The sequence below is a fragment of the Daucus carota genome, chromosome 9 (genome assembly GCF_001625215.2).
Source record: "Daucus carota subsp. sativus chromosome 9, DH1 v3.0, whole genome shotgun sequence".
In the NCBI taxonomy this organism is placed as follows: domain Eukaryota; kingdom Viridiplantae; phylum Streptophyta; class Magnoliopsida; order Apiales; family Apiaceae; genus Daucus; species Daucus carota.
Genome location: NC_030389.2, coordinates 41,017,172 through 41,032,964, shown reverse-complemented (window position 1 = coordinate 41,032,964; position 15,793 = coordinate 41,017,172). Strand labels below are relative to the sequence as shown.

The 15,793-nt window shown below is 38.0% G+C and overlaps 2 protein-coding genes across 2 annotated transcripts; one reads left to right on the top strand and one right to left on the bottom strand.

Moving 5' to 3' along the window:
• The first annotated feature begins 226 nt into the window (after positions 1-226).
• Positions 227-3,698, top strand: LOC108201854 (pentatricopeptide repeat-containing protein At3g22690). The gene has a single exon (XM_017370180.2). It carries the CDS (start codon positions 286-288, stop codon positions 2,788-2,790), a length of 2,505 nt encoding a protein of 834 aa, XP_017225669.2. The 5' UTR covers positions 227-285; the 3' UTR covers positions 2,791-3,698.
• Positions 2,805-6,763, bottom strand: LOC108201861 (protein RDM1-like). The gene is made up of 3 exons (XM_017370190.2): positions 6,557-6,763; positions 4,048-4,202; positions 2,805-3,373 (listed from the first exon to the last, which is right to left on the bottom strand). Exons 2-3 carry the CDS (start codon positions 4,190-4,192, stop codon positions 2,991-2,993), a joined length of 528 nt encoding a protein of 175 aa, XP_017225679.1. The 5' UTR covers positions 4,193-4,202; positions 6,557-6,763; the 3' UTR covers positions 2,805-2,990.
• Between the last annotated feature and the right edge of the window lie 9,030 nt (positions 6,764-15,793).

The window sequence follows — 15,793 nt, the reverse complement described above, 5'->3', positions numbered from 1 at the left end:
ATGTCACTTCTTTTTGTTTGACAGGTGAGAACTTGTCGAGCAATGCAAAAAACCTGAAAACACTCGCCTTAAAATGAGTCTCAAAAAATTGTAAAACAATCACCTTAAAATACATGTAAGTAATGTAAAAAACCGTAAAATTGTATACGAGTACAAAATAATTGGATCGGAATACGTTTGATTTAAATACGTTTAATTTGATTTGAATTGCCAAAATCTCTTCTTCAAATTTAGGAGAATTTAAATACTTGACCCTCTGCTGCCTAGGACACAGAAAGTTGTGAAATGGCTACCCCACTCCTCACCACCACTCTCACAATCCAAAACCCAAACAAACCAATCACCGAGAACCCACCTGAAACTAACTCACTCAAGCTATGCAAAACCTTAAAAGAACTAAAACAACACCAAGCCCATATCACAAAACAAGGCCTTAAGAAAAAGACCCATCTTTTAACCAAACTCATAGCTGCCTGTGCTGAACTAGCCACTCCTGAAAGCTTAAAACATGCAAGAAAAGCCTTTAATTTGTACTATGTGAAAAAAGAAAATGCCCCTTATCTTTACTTGTTGAATTGTTTGATTAGAGGCTATGCTTTTTGTGGGCTTTGTGATGAATCAGTCAAGATTTATGCTGACATGTTGAGACAAGGTGTTGGGTTTGATCACTATACTTTCCCTTTTGTGTTGAGTGCTTGTGCTAAAAAAGATGGGTTTTTTGAGGGAGTTCAGGTTCATGGGAGTGTTGTGAAGATGGGTTTTGAGGAAGATGTGTATATACAGAATAGTTTGGTGCATTTTTATTGCGAGTGTGGTGAGGTTGAGGAAGGGAGGAAGGTGTTTGATGAAATGTGTGAGAGAAATATTGTGTCGTGGACTAGTTTGATTTGTGGGTGTGCTAGGTGGGGTTTTGCTGAGGAGGCTGTTTCTTTGTTTTTTGAAATGGTTGGGAATGGGGTTAGAGCAAATGAGGTTACTATGGTGTGTGTGATTTCGGCTTGCGGGAAATTGAGGGACTTGGAGTTGGGAGAAAGAGTGTGGAGGTATATTGGAGAGTTGGGGGTAGAAATGAATGAGGTTTTGGTGAATGCGGTTGTTGATATGTTCACGAAATGTGGTTCTGTAGATAAAGCAAGAGAAGTTTCTCGTGGATGTGTTGGTGGGGATTTAGTTCTTTACAACACGATTTTGTCAAATTATGTCCATCAGGGGCAAGCTAGGGAAGTGGTTCCAGTACTAAATGATTTGCTGAAGCAGGGGTTGAAACCTGACCGTATCACTATGTTATCTCTTATATCTGCAAGTGCAGAATTGGAAAATTATCTGCTTGGTAGAGAGTGTCATGGTTATGTTTTGAGGAATGCATTAGAAGCTTGTGCTAATATCAGTAATTCCCTTATCAACATGTACATGAAATGTGGAAAGAAAGAATTGGGTTGTATGATTTTTGACAGAATGATGAATAAGACCGTGGTCTCCTATAACTCGCTGATTGCAGGTCTTGTAGGAAATGATGATGTTGAGTTGGCTAGGAAAATATTCAGTGAGATGCCAGAGACTAATCTTGTGTCATGGAACACCATTTTAGCTGGCTTGGTACAAGAGAGCTTATTTGAGGAAGCAATTAAACATTTTCGTAGGATGCAGAATAAGGGAATAGAACCAGATGAGATGACAATGGTTACTGTTGCATCTGCCTGCGGATATTTGGGTGCCCTTGATCTTGCAAAATGGACCTATAGATACATTAAAACTAACAACATATATTGTGACTTGCGCCTCAATACAGCCCTGGTTGATATGTTTTCTAGGTGTGGGGATACTCGAAGTGCAATGCTAGTTTTTGATACAATGAAGGAGAGAGATGTGTCTGCTTGGACAGCAGCCATTGGAGCCATGGCCATAGAAGGAAACGGAGAACAAGCAGTCCATCTGTTCCATGAAATGATCATGCAAGGGGTAAAGCCGGACGAGGTAGCATTCGTAAAGGTACTGACAGCATGCAGCCATGGGGGTCTTGTAAATCAAGGCATGTCTATTTTTCAATCCATGACAGAGCTCCACAAAGTTTCTCCTCAAATTGTTCATTATGGTTGTGTAGTTGATTTACTCGGTCGGGCTGGAATGTTGAAGGAAGCTTTCAACTTTATCCAAACAATGCCCATCGAACCCAATGTCACAGTTTGGAGGGCATTTCTAGCTGCTTGCAGAACCCACAAAAATGAAAAAATGGCAACATATGCAGCTGGGATGATAGCCGAATCAACTGGTGAAGATGCTGGGGTCCAAGTTCTGCTTTCAAACATATATGCTTCTGCTGGCAAATGGACTGATGTTGCAGAAGTGAGACTAAGCATGAAGGCAATGGGGATAAAAAAAGTGCCAGGATCTAGCTCGATCGAGGTTAATGGCACCATTCATGAGTTTACTTCAGGTGATCAGTCTCATTTAGTTACAGATCTTATTCTCCCAATACTGGAAGAAATGAACTACAGACTCAGAGATGTGGGCTATGTTCCTGACCTCAAAAGTGTCTTGTTTGATGTTGATGAGCAAGAAAAGGATACATTGCTCAGTAGACACAGTGAAAAACTAGCCTTAGGCTTTGGACTCATAAGTACAAGCCATGGAACGCCCATACGCATAATCAAGAATCTCAGAATCTGTTCTGACTGTCACTCTTATGCAAAGTTAGTATCAGAGATATATGACCGTAAAATTATTATTCGAGATAACCACCGATTTCACGTTTTCGAGCATGGAATTTGCTCTTGCAGTAATTATTGGTAGCATGTAAACAATCCTGTTCGATAATTTGTCAATAGCTAAGTTCTCGGATTGTTTACAGATCATTCAGTCCATTCCAGAGAACGCCCTACATAGATGGTAAAGGAAATAAAAAGTTTTACAAGACACGATCAGGAGATTATCATTACACCCTTGCAGTGTTCAGGGAATGCTAGAATCTGACCCTTCCTATTGAAAGACCCCTAAATTGGATTAGTAGAGAGAGGGGCACAGGCATCGATATCAGCCTTGTACATGGGGTCTTTTTGCCAGAGTGTAGCCAGCTGATGTGGAGAAGTAGTGAGCCTGTGAATTTGTTCCGTCATCCAGAGGAAAACTTCAGCTTTGGCTGGATGAATAATAGTATCAAGTCTTTTGTTAGCATCATCAGCACCAATCCTGTTTCGGTCCAGCTGCTTCAGGTAGACATTTGTGAGGTAATGCAGAGGCTGATTGTATAATTGTTTCGTAGAATCACCAAATCCACTCCACGAGGTAAATGGAATGATAGCACCACGTTTGGTTGGGATTGGCAGCTGCATCATATAATCTTGGTACGCTTGGGCACTTCTAAAGACACCATTTTCTGCAATTCAAATGACAGTAAAAAGAGGGGCATGTGAAGATATAGAAGCCAGACTGAGGATAAAATTAGAGGGTATTTGACAGTGGACCATGTGATGATATAATGATGATTGACTGGGGAAAAAAATCTATTTCAGGCCCGCAACCTGGTCCGCTTTCACAGTTCCACTTCACCTCTTTAATTTTCTATAACTTTAGGAATAGTAATGTGTAAAGTCAAAATTTTGATCCTTGGTTTTCATCTTGTTTTCATTTCTGCTTCTTTAACCCTAACCCACTAAATTATCCCAATAACACCTTCAGATTTAATATAACAATTTTTAAAATTGTGTTTAGTATTATGTCTTGTATAATAAGGATGATGAGTATGTATCTGACTGTCTAATTTAATCAAATTGCAACTTTTGAATCAAATCTATGATATACTTGTATTATTTTAACATTCGTCGTGTACCCTCATACCCGAAACCCTATATTTAAAGAGTTGCCAAATTACGTACTGTGCACCCGGTACCCACAACCCACATTCAGGCTTTCTTTTCACTTCTTTATACCTCAAATTTACTTAAAGAGCTAATCAGTTTAGATAGAAGATATACATTTACGCTAAGACCTTAAAGAGTAATGGAAGTAATTATATTAAGCTTTGGTATAATGGGTACGGAAAACAATTACCAGTTGTCATAACAATGTCAGTTGGTTGACCAATTGGTATGTCCTCAACAAACTTGCCAGCCAACTCTGCAATGTCTGGTTCAGAAGATAAGGACTCATCGGAAGATATGTTCATCTGATCATCTAATGGCATTGCCCTCTTCATAATTTTAAACCTATAAAAGGAACGTGCGATCAGCAAAAAAGAAAAAAGGAAACAGGTGAAATCAGTAAGCTCCAATTTATACGAAGTCAGAAATCGTTAAATTCAAGTACGCAGTTGCAGTAAAACATAGAGTAGTTGCCTCAGGCTCAGGGAGACGCGGCTATGTTTACAGTAGGGTTAGTTCACATGTGAACTTGGATATCTACTATTATCAATTTATATCAATCTTTCAAAGCACAGTTTTGGCCTCACTAAATTCAAAATATTGAAAGCTGCCTTGAACAATTTGATTTGTCAACCCCCCCCCCCCCCCCCAAAAAAAAAAAAAACTATACTCAAAGCTGCACATTTAAGTAAGCCAAAACAGAAATAGCAAACTAAAGAATTGAACACGAAGATGATAGTGAAAGAAATCTATAATCAATTTGCAAAAATAACAGCACAATCCCTTATCGTAAGTTACTAAGTTAAGATATACACAATTTTATTGAAGCTTCTTTCAGTGTAAGAAACCCTGTCAAAGGTTAGCTATATGATTTTTTCTATATGAGCTTTGTATTCCTTTTATAGTTAAATACTTGAGTACTTGATCATAATAAACCACAATAAGTCCCTCATGAAGCTTCAAACATTCTTTCAGAATTTCATAAGCTATAAACCAGCTGATTTATAAAGTAAGTGAATCTAATTAGTGGAAACAATAGTCGCCTACTATGAGTCTACGACCACATTAACATAACTGGACTTTCTCATAAGATAAAAAAAAATTCAAGGAAACCTTCCAAAGTGGAGGGTACATTATCCTTTTTCCTTCTGGTCACGTCAAAATTTTAGCACTTCTTAACAGTTAACCCGTTAATCCCTACATGATAAAAATATCAAACAATATATTCTCATCTACATTTAACCTCTCCGCCTCTTCTTTCTTTCCCTGTAGTTCACAAAATATGAACCCGAATGGTTTCACTTAGACTGGATTCACTGCAGCATTCTGGCGGTCCATATCCTTTGTAATAGTTACTAGGAAGAGGAACGCCACAATTCAAAAAAAATAAAATCCGCTCGACTACTTTATTTATTGAAAGCAATTTATAATATCGGGGTTAGAAACAACTGTAAGAAACATATAACGAGATGGATAATAAGCTGGAAAGCAGGGATACTCCACATGGGTGGAGTATCACGTATGGGATATGGACCGGTGTGGGGGGGGGGGGGGGGGGGGGGGCAGTGCGCCAGGTGGCATATCGACGCGTTTCACTGATCCGATACGCGGGGGAGCGCCAATTGCGGTGCGGAAGGGGCAGAAAAGGTAATTTCACATGACTTTAAAATAGAAAATATAAAACACAGAATTTATACATACCCAGTTACGAGCTATCCCCAAATCGAAAGGGGCTGACCTAATTGCAACTAAAAAGAAGACACAGACGCACACGCTCCTCCGACGACAATGACGGCGACTTCTCTCCATATCCGACGATGGCGGCAGCAAAGATAACGACTTCTCTCTTCTCTCCTTGTGCTTATCTCTTCTCTGAGTTCTCTCTACGTATCACTTCTTCAGTTCTTCTTACTAAAAAGTTAAAATTGGGCTTTTACAGGATTGATATAGATGTTATAACGTCTTCTAAAATCTGTTATTTTTGTCATTATTTCTCCTCAGATTTGCATATCTTGGCAGCAATATGCCATTAGCCAATGACCTATATAGTAAAAAATGACTCTTCCATCCATGACTAAAGAGCTAATAATCGTTCTAGTTCTTTGACCCATAAATCTTCTATAACAGTCCTTGGTCCATAATAAGACTAATAAGACAATAAGGAACCCATACATACATTTTAATAGCAGTGATACATATTCCGCAATTCATTTCAAACACACATATATACCCCGACACATCCACATCTAAGAATGAGAGTTACCAAGTTAACTAAACAACAGTTTTTTCAAGTAAGGTCAATTACAAGAAATTCAAATACTCACGAACACACTCCGGCACACACTTGTCTTCATATAGGCTCGAAAACCTCGACCCATCGGAACCAAGGACAAGAAATATCAGCTCAAACCATCGAGTACAAGGAATAATCAACTCCATCTAGAAAGTGTCAACTAAAATGTAGATATATACACATGCAAGGACAGTCTCGGTTTGTACATAGATAAACAACAGAATGCCATATATATACATAAAAAACAAGAAATCACAAGGTATTTAAAGCTAGAGACATGAAAATCAAGAAATAATGTGTCTAGACATACAGAAATTCATCAGAACCGCAGATATAGATATATAAAATCAAGAAATTATCAATGTATATAAAGATGAAACATGAAAAATCAAGAAACCATGGGTACCTTTTTGAGAGAAGTACAAGGTTGGGAAGTAATTAAGGTCGGAACCTTAACACACTGTGCATCAACGTCGTACTTGTTAACTTTTGTCTACACGCCGGAAACTTAAAACCCCTCGTGGTCAGAGCCTATAAATCCCACCCCCAATTAAGCAAAATACGAACTTTTAAGCATTTGGTCTTTTCTATTTTGCTTGCCTCATTTGTCACGAATTACTTTGAGGAAGATAGATTTTCTTTTATTTTCTATAGGGGAATATAAAATTTGAGCATGGACTAGAATTTGAGGGATTTTTTATATGATTTTCTTGTACTTTTAAATTTGTAACTTTTATTAATAATACTTTTTGCATTTCCTCATTTAACGAGTTAAGAAAATAAATATTCCCTCTGTTTTTTTATATGACATTTTTGACTTGGACACGTATATTTCTGCGAGTTGACCGGGTAGTAAAGAATATTATTTTTAATTGATTTTTTTGTGTGAATTCAAATTTTGATTACATATTTTTATTCAAAAAAATAAAATTTTAAAAAAAATACTTTTAACTACCCAGTCAAAGCACTTAAAAGTGTGTGCCAAAAAGTCAAACGTCATATATTAAAAAATAGAGAGAGTAACTCTTACAAAAAATAAAATAATAATAATTCTCAAAATATGTGTACAATATAAGATATCAAGTAATCAAGTAATATTATAAATTTATGGGTGTCACTCCTGATGTGTTTATTTTATAATAGTTGGATAATGTATTCACGGTTACAGGATTATAATAAAATTCTAACATGTCCAGCTTTGTTTTCTCGTTAATTAAGTAAAATGTACTTTCTCTGTTCCACTCATTTCTATACGTTTTTTCACTCGATACACACTTTAATACTTCTATAAAGTAAAGTTTTAAATTTTTTTAAAAATTTTCTTTTCTGAATAAAAAATGAATGTTTAAATTTTTATTTTTTTTTTGTCGGGGTCTACATACTCGTAGATGAGTTGTATCTCGAGATACAATAAGCCGCTACAGGGAATTTCATTTATTTAAAAAAGATTATCATCTAACCGAAAGACATGCAAAGATATATCCGGACGCTTAGATAATAATGCTTTAATGTCTGATAGGAAAATACCCATTTAACACCTCCCAAGGATCCTACAAAAAAACACACGAAAAAAGAAGAAGATAAGTTCATATACAAATTTATATAAGTTAAAAATTATAAAGGATAATATATCCAATAATTAAGTATTATAGAAGTGTGTGTTTATATTTCTGAAGTTGAAAAATTAGAATAAAGTCTAACCAAAGAAGAAGGATCTTTGGTTAGACACTAAAATAATTAAATATATTTGATTGCTTCTTACAAGCCAAAATATACGCTATCATTTATGGCCACCCATGAATGGTACAAATTCGCCTCAATCAAGGCACAATTAACAATTAAATCATTTATAAAAAATTATGACATCAATAAATTCAATTTAAAAGAGTCAATCACTACTTAATGTAATATCTCACCATAATATGAATTTATTACGGTCAAATAAAATTAATGAATTTAAAACATTTAGAAAATATATTTATTAGCAATTACTCGGTAAACAAAATACAAAAATCAGCATCAATCAAACAAGTCAAATAAAATTCAAAAATTAGCACAAATTAAGCAACTCAACTAGAGATTTAATATAGCTAAAATTAAATACATCATTTACTACTATTAAAGCCAATTAAATAAAATTAAAAAATGACATTTCGTCAAAAAAAAAAAAAAATTAAAAATGACACCAATTATACCAAACAAACCTTAAATCATGCAAGAGAATTATTCAACAATATATTATTTCAAAATCACAGTAAGTGATAGCACCATCTCATCGATATTGAAGCACTTTTGTCACCAACAGTAACGATATACAAACTTAAAAAACACAATTGCAAATAAACTTGACGAACTATACCAACGAACCAACATTGACTAAATTTTTTCACACATTTCATTGGAGAAATTAGAAGAAAAGGAAACAACAAGTAATCACAAAACCAATCAAATATTAATAAAAACAAATAATAATCTTAAGGTGTAAACTAGCAAGAGTTAGTGCACAAGAAACTTAAACTTTTAAACAAGAAATAATCCTTCAAAAGACTATGGCGATTAACCAAAACAACTATAGTACTAGTCTTCAACATCTCATAACAAAGTGATCGAGAAAAAATAACAAGTAGCAGATACATGAATTTAAGACTGTCAAAATTCACGTCTACATCTAACACTTATAAACATAAAACCCAACAAAATCAATATAATAATAAATCTTCAAAAGTTTAAAATAACGTACTGTTATGGCCGAATTTGGCCATAGGATTTAGGCAAGAGGCGCGCCCTTCTCGGTGTGACCCGGAGGGCGCGGCCTTGGTTCGCGGAGGCGTTTGACTACAGTTTTCGACGAGAATCAGGTAAGGCAGGATGGCAAAGGAAAGGACGCGCCCTCAGGGGTCGCGTCCACATGTAAATATATTGTGTGAGAGGATGAGTGAGTCTCAATGACGACCCTTCCGAGGGATACGAAGACCTACCCTTCCGAGGGACATGAAGACTAGTTACCAGGCTCATCTGGTAGTTGTCAGGCTCATCTGATAGTTCCCGGGCTCATCCGGGCATGATCTACAATCCTCAATTCTGCTATCTGCCGAGTTAACCCTCGTGTGGGGGCTTGAGGTGATCATGGCTCTTGAAGGCCCTCAGGGGTGACACGAAGGCCGATCATATGTCTGGATCCTGTATTCTGGTGAGTTAGCCCTCATTGGGGGATTGAGACGATCGTGTAACTTGGCTCCTTACTTGTCTTACCTCTTAGTGAGAACATTCACTAAGGGGGAAGGGCGCGTCCCTACACCTCAAGGAATTGGTCACGGCTCTACCAGACGTCTCCTCCATGCTACGAAAAGTAGCGGTTAGTGTTATCTCTTGTAGTGGAGATAATGCCGTATCCGTGATGTACTTGGACTAGGAGTCTGAGGTAGTTGGCCTCAAGGCTTAATTTTAACTGGAGTAGAACTCTAAGTGATAAGTCACCGGCTTAAGGTTGGTCTTATCCCCAAGAGGCCTAGTCTTGATCAAACTAGGAGTCTTGGTTCAATAGAACTACGTATGGCTTGATCCCCTATAAATATAGGGGTACGTAGGCACATTAGGGGATCATGAGTTGAGAGCACAAGAAGGCAACTCAAAACCCTAATCTCAGCCACCCCTAAAACACACAACCACCGCACTCCGGCAACAAAAATCACTGTCACCAATCTTGATTCCGGCCATGAACCTCATCTTTGTTGATTACCAAAATCCTCCATCAACAAATTGGCGCTAGAAGGAGGGGTATTATTCGTTTGTGGAGGACAAACGAGACCAAACAAATAGAATGTCACGAGATAGGTGGTTGATTACAGGATGTGAATACATGTGCACGTACTCGGGCACATCTACGGCGCGACATGGATAATTGGCGCAGCAGCAGCGTTGAAAAGCCCACATGATTATAATAATATTTTTATGTTTTGTAATTAACAGAAGCTTGCAGGAAATCAATAGTATTGATAGAGCTTTGCGAGACCAGGAAGCGGACAAAACAAAAAACACATCTTTTTTAACCGGAGAAGCACCACCCGAGTACAGAGGTCACTAACAACATGGAGCAGGGGCCGCAAGTTGTTCACGCCGTGGAATCCAAAAGATAAGTTTTCTTTTTTAGTTAATTGTTTATTTAATTATTTTATATATTTATATATGTAATTCGCTAAAATTATTATGTAATGTAAAAGTTCGTAGACAACATTTATTTGTTAAGAGATATAGTATTTTTTTAAAAAAAATATTATATGCATATTTTAAAATAAAATTATTATATATATAATAAATACTTTTTTACAAAGATATATTTTATTTTATTTTATTTTATATAGAATATTGTTTTAGAATATTTTCTGAAAATCAGCCTTTTCACTTAAAATACAGATTAAATATATTCATCTTTGTTAATGTGTTTATTTTGTGGAAGAATATAATTATTACATTTGATTGAGTTGTTACAGGAATTTATTGTTGACGGGTGCTTAAGCCTTAGAGTCTTTGAGTTTTGTAATACTATTGGTTATGATATGTGGCAAGGATAGGAGATTAGAAAAATAAGATGATTCAGTATGTGCACGGACGTCACCGAGGTCCCCTGCCAAGCACCGACCTGTAAAAAGAAAAGATAAGTTTTTTTGTTTTTTTATTTTATTTAATTTTGATGCTTTCACTTGCAATTATACATGTACAGGAACAATATGACTTATGTTCAAAAACTAGGAGGTTGCATATAAACCAATAAACACAGAACTATTTGACGAGGACAAGCGGAAGGATTTTTAGCGCATGCTAAAAGAAGATAATTTTAGTGCAACAGCGGCTCCTCCCAAACAACTTTCAAAAATAATTGAGATAAGTCTTTTCTTCAATTAAATCTAATTTATATTAATTATTATGCACAAATTATTTTGTTTATATTTTATTATGTTATATGTTCATATTATTTAATACTATGTAGTTAGATCGATATAAGTGCAGGTAAATGATGATTCGCACGTTCAACAAAAAGATAAGTATATTTCATTTTTATTTATAATTTTTATTTTCTTGTCATGCATATATATATCCTTGAGTTATGTGTTTTAAATTTGAGTATTTTACACGTAATCGAATTACATATCCCATCAAATATGGATTATTTTTATTGTTATTATTTATTGTGTATCTCTAACATAATATTTTATTGAGCTATTTTTAGACAGGGAAAGAACTTCAGGAATTTCTTAAGGCGCGCCTAGATACGCCCTTATGAATGAGAACGTGCCATCTCGAAAGGATTTTTTGGAAATAGCGTTTGACTTGCCAAGGTGCACCATAAGATAATATTTATTATCATGACCATTGTTATTTAAATTTGTGCAGGATGAAAATGATGCAAAGGGAAAAGGACTAGGATATTTACAAGATGCGTCTCTCCCTAACAAGGTACGTCACGAGGTAAGTAAATAAACTCTTATTATTTGTATATGGAAAGTTTTATGCAGGCCCATTGAAATTCTTGACACTTTCAAAGAAGGCGTGCCTCCCCCTGACAGGGCGCGCCCTCAGGAGTTCGCCTCCTTGAAAGCCTCAAAGATTTACTGAAGTGGCGCGCCCTCCCCTGACTGAATGCTTCAAGGTTCACGAGAGGCGTATTTTGTGGGCCTAACCACATGTGATGATATGAAAGAGAAAGTTACGAGCGGGGAGTTATTCAAATGGAACCTAGCTTGAAAAGCTATAAAGGGTGTGCGCCTTCCCCTGACCGGGCGCGCCTTCAGGTAAATACTAAACCCCTTCACAGTATTTGGTTCTCTAGGACTACTGCATGTATAAAGCTGCAGGTATTGTGGTGCTCGACTACCTCGATGAGGAATCCGCCTCTTCGCCGTGCCGAATAGTCGCGCCTTCCTCTAACAAGGCGCGCCCTCAGGTACGAAATTTTATATTATGTTCTGTCTACATAAGCTTTTACAGTAAATCAAAACGATGAGCTCGTCTCTCATGGAGAGAAGGGGCGCGCCATATCCAACTAGTATTTTCGAGATAGATGGTGTTCCCTCTATCGGTTCTTTGTTATGGGCGCGCCTCTCAACATTGTGAAAACGAAAGAAGTCAAAGTTTGTGCGCCTCCCTCTGACAGGGCGCGCCCTCAGGTATGTTTAATGTCATTGATTGCTTAACATGATTTTGTGTGAAGACAAACATACGCAGGAAGGAGGTCTATAGTCTTGAGGAGGTTACATCCCTTTTTAGGACGCGCCCTCTCGGGAGTACTCATCATTTGAGGAAGCGCATGAGGGCGCGCCCCCGGGATAAAAATGTTGAGCAGAAAGATGCTTCAAAGACGTGCCTTCTCTCAATAGGGTGCGCCCCAAGTTCCAAAGTCATATACCGGGGTTAATGCTTCCTAGGAGGGCGCGCCTTCCCCTAACAGAGTGCGTCATGAGGTAACACTGACCATCACTATTTTTGCCAAAGAAGTCATATGCATATTATATGATTATGTGCAGGTCAAGTCCAACATCCTAGAGGAGCTGTCTGTCTTGATTAGGACACGCCCTCCGTTCTATAGGAACGTAGCATGATACCTGCAAGGTCTTTGATCATGATACACTTAAGGCCTTTCAAGGGTCTACCTAATTATCCATGACCAGCTCTGGGTACTTGGAATTTTAACCATCCATGATACGCTCTGGACATTATACTTGGGCATCCATGATACGCTCTTGACATTATACTTGCGCATCCATGATACGCTCTGGATCTTACATATCCATGATATGCTCTGGATAACATTTTATACTATTAATTCCCCATTGAGCTATGAGCTCTGGGACCTGTGCGATGCACCGGAGTTATGTAAACCACGATAAGATTCGTGATGCCCCATATGGGAAGATGTATGGACTGGGGAGTGGTCCTCTTGATTTTCTTAAGTAAGTGATTCACGCGTGAAAAAGTAAGGCTGCGCCAAAGGCCGCGCCCTCTACTTAATCCTTGGAAAAGATCAAAAGAGCCTACATTACAAGTAAGGCTGCGCCCTCTGCTTATACAGTCCTCGGAAGAAAAGAAAAATTGCAAGAAAGGCAGCGCCATCGGCTGCGCCCTTTGCTTACGAAAAGATAAAAGAGGGGTTATGTTATAACAAGGCGGCGCCATTCTGTAAGTCGCGCCTTATATGTACTGTTCCTAGGTATCATGGACACACTAAGGCTGAAAAACAGCCACAAACCTTCGCACCGCGAGGGCGAGCCCTTCTTTTGTTGAAGTTCATTGGCGCGAATGTTATGGTTGAATGTGTCCTTTGGAAGGAATAAGCGAAGTTGTGCCACTGTCAACGACAGATAGGCCGCGCCCCCTGTTTTCTTTTATCTACATAAGGATTGCTGATTACTTATGAGCGCATCATAGAGACGCTTCAGCCTCATGCTTAGCCAGCCTCATACGCTTGGCCAATTTGCTAAATGTCCAAAAACACTGACATTATATGTTTGCAAGGCATGTGCACAGCCCGCACCTTAAAATATCAAGGAATAATGCACGGCTTAAGTCGCGCCCCTATGTGCGGACGCGCCCTCAGAAAAATGTGTGTGGCACGATATGAAAATTCCCTTGATATCTTCAATATCAAGAAAATTTGGGGAGTACTTGTTATGGCCGAATTTGGCCATAGGATTTAGGCAAGAGGCGCGCCCTTCTCGGTGTGACCCGGAGGGCGCGGCCTTGGTTCGCGGAGGCGTTTGACTACAGTTTTCGACGAGAATCAGGTAAGGCAGGATGGCAAAGGAAAGGACGCGCCCTCAGGGGTCGCGTCCACATGTAAATATATTGTGTGAGAGGATGAGTGAGTCTCAATGACGACCCTTCCGAGGGATACGAAGACCTACCCTTCCGAGGGACATGAAGACTAGTTACCAGGCTCATCTGGTAGTTGTCAGGCTCATCTGATAGTTCCCGGGCTCATCCGGGCATGATCTACAATCCTCAATCCTGCTATCTGCCGAGTTAACCCTCGTGTGGGGGCTTGAGGTGATCATGGCTCTTGAAGGCCCTCAGGGGTGACACGAAGGCCGATCATATGTCTGGATCCTGTATTCTGGTGAGTTAGCCCTCATTGGGGGATTGAGACGATCGTGTAACTTGGCTCCTTACTTGTCTTACCTCTTAGTGAGAACATTCACTAAGGGGGAAGGGCGCGTCCCTACACCTCAAGGAATTGGTCACGGCTCTACCAGACGTCTCCTCCATGCTACGAAAAGTAGCGGTTAGTGTTATCTCTTGTAGTGGAGATAATGCCGTATCCGTGATGTACTTGGACTAGGAGTCTGAGGTAGTTGGCCTCAAGGCTTAATTTTAACTGGAGTAGAACTCTTAGTGATAAGTCACCGGCTTAAGGTTGGTCTTATCCCCAAGAGGCCTAGTCTTGATCAAACTAGGAGTCTTGGTTCAATAGAACTACGTATGGCTTGATCCCCTATAAATATAGGGGTACGTAGGCACATTAGGGGATCATGAGTTGAGAGCACAAGAAGGCAACTCAAAACCCTAATCTCAGCCACCCCTAAAACACACAACCACCGCACTCCGGCGACAAAAATCACTGTCACCAATCTTGATTCCGGCCATGAACCTCATCTTTGTTGATTACCAAAATCCTCCATCAACACGTACCTTGATTGTGGTGTAAATACACACAAAAAACATTCATAAAATGACAAAAGGCTAAAGAAAAACATGTTAAAACATCGATCAATAATCATGTAGCAATATCTTCTAGTCATCATATTCCCCATATTCCGATGAATTGAATCTCGGATCCAACATCTTTGTTTCCCGCTGCAAAAATATATTACTATTGATTCAAAAGGAAATTTTGAATCCTGAATCAGGTCGAAATACCACAATAGCCGAAATACTAAAGCTGGCCATGAGTGAGAGAGAAAGAGGGCCCCCGGGGGGGGGGGCAGGGAGATCAAACCATCTTTTAATTCTAACAGTTTTTGAATGTTTAAATTTTTATTCAAGAAAAAAAATATTTAAAAAAATTTATGTACTATACTTTATAGGAGTATTAAAATGTGCGCGGCGTCCCCGTCCCCAATACATATAATATAGGGAGATTGAGGGAGTACATTTTATTCGTCCAGCATAAAAAAAAATTGTTGAATGGATAAATATTCATTTCAGTGGTCTAACAAAAAAAAGATGTTGAATAATATTTATAATTTATTTACATGACCTTTATCTTATTCAGTTATAGGATAAATCCATCAACTTAAACACTATATTATTATATTTAATTCTCAATGTCATAATTATTTCACCACAATCATTGAAGAATCATCATCAACATCTCAATATGTCAATTTCAATTTCATATGAGTTGCCCTTTCAAACCTGAAACCAATTTAAACAAAATCACTAATATATGTATCGAAAATCATTAATATATTATAAAATCACAAATACATATTACCAAAATCACCAAAACTCAATGCTACTACATGTGTGTATTCACCATTAAATTGCCATCATCAATTTTATAGGTTGTGCTGAGCCGACATTCAACATCTATTACGCCTACAACTATAACAACCATCATATCATCTCTATCGCATATATTTGATATATG

Coding starts and splice junctions, on each gene's coding strand:
- LOC108201854 (XM_017370180.2), top strand. CDS start 286: ATGGCTACCCCACTCCTCACCACCACTCTCACAATCCAAAACCCAAAC.
- LOC108201861 (XM_017370190.2), bottom strand. CDS start 4,192: ATGAAGAGGGCAATGCCATTAGATGATCAGATGAACATATCTTCCGAT. Junction 3,374..4,047: donor TGACATTGTTATGACAACTG/GTAATTGTTTTC, acceptor TTTGAATTGCAG/AAAATGGTGTCTTTAGAAGT.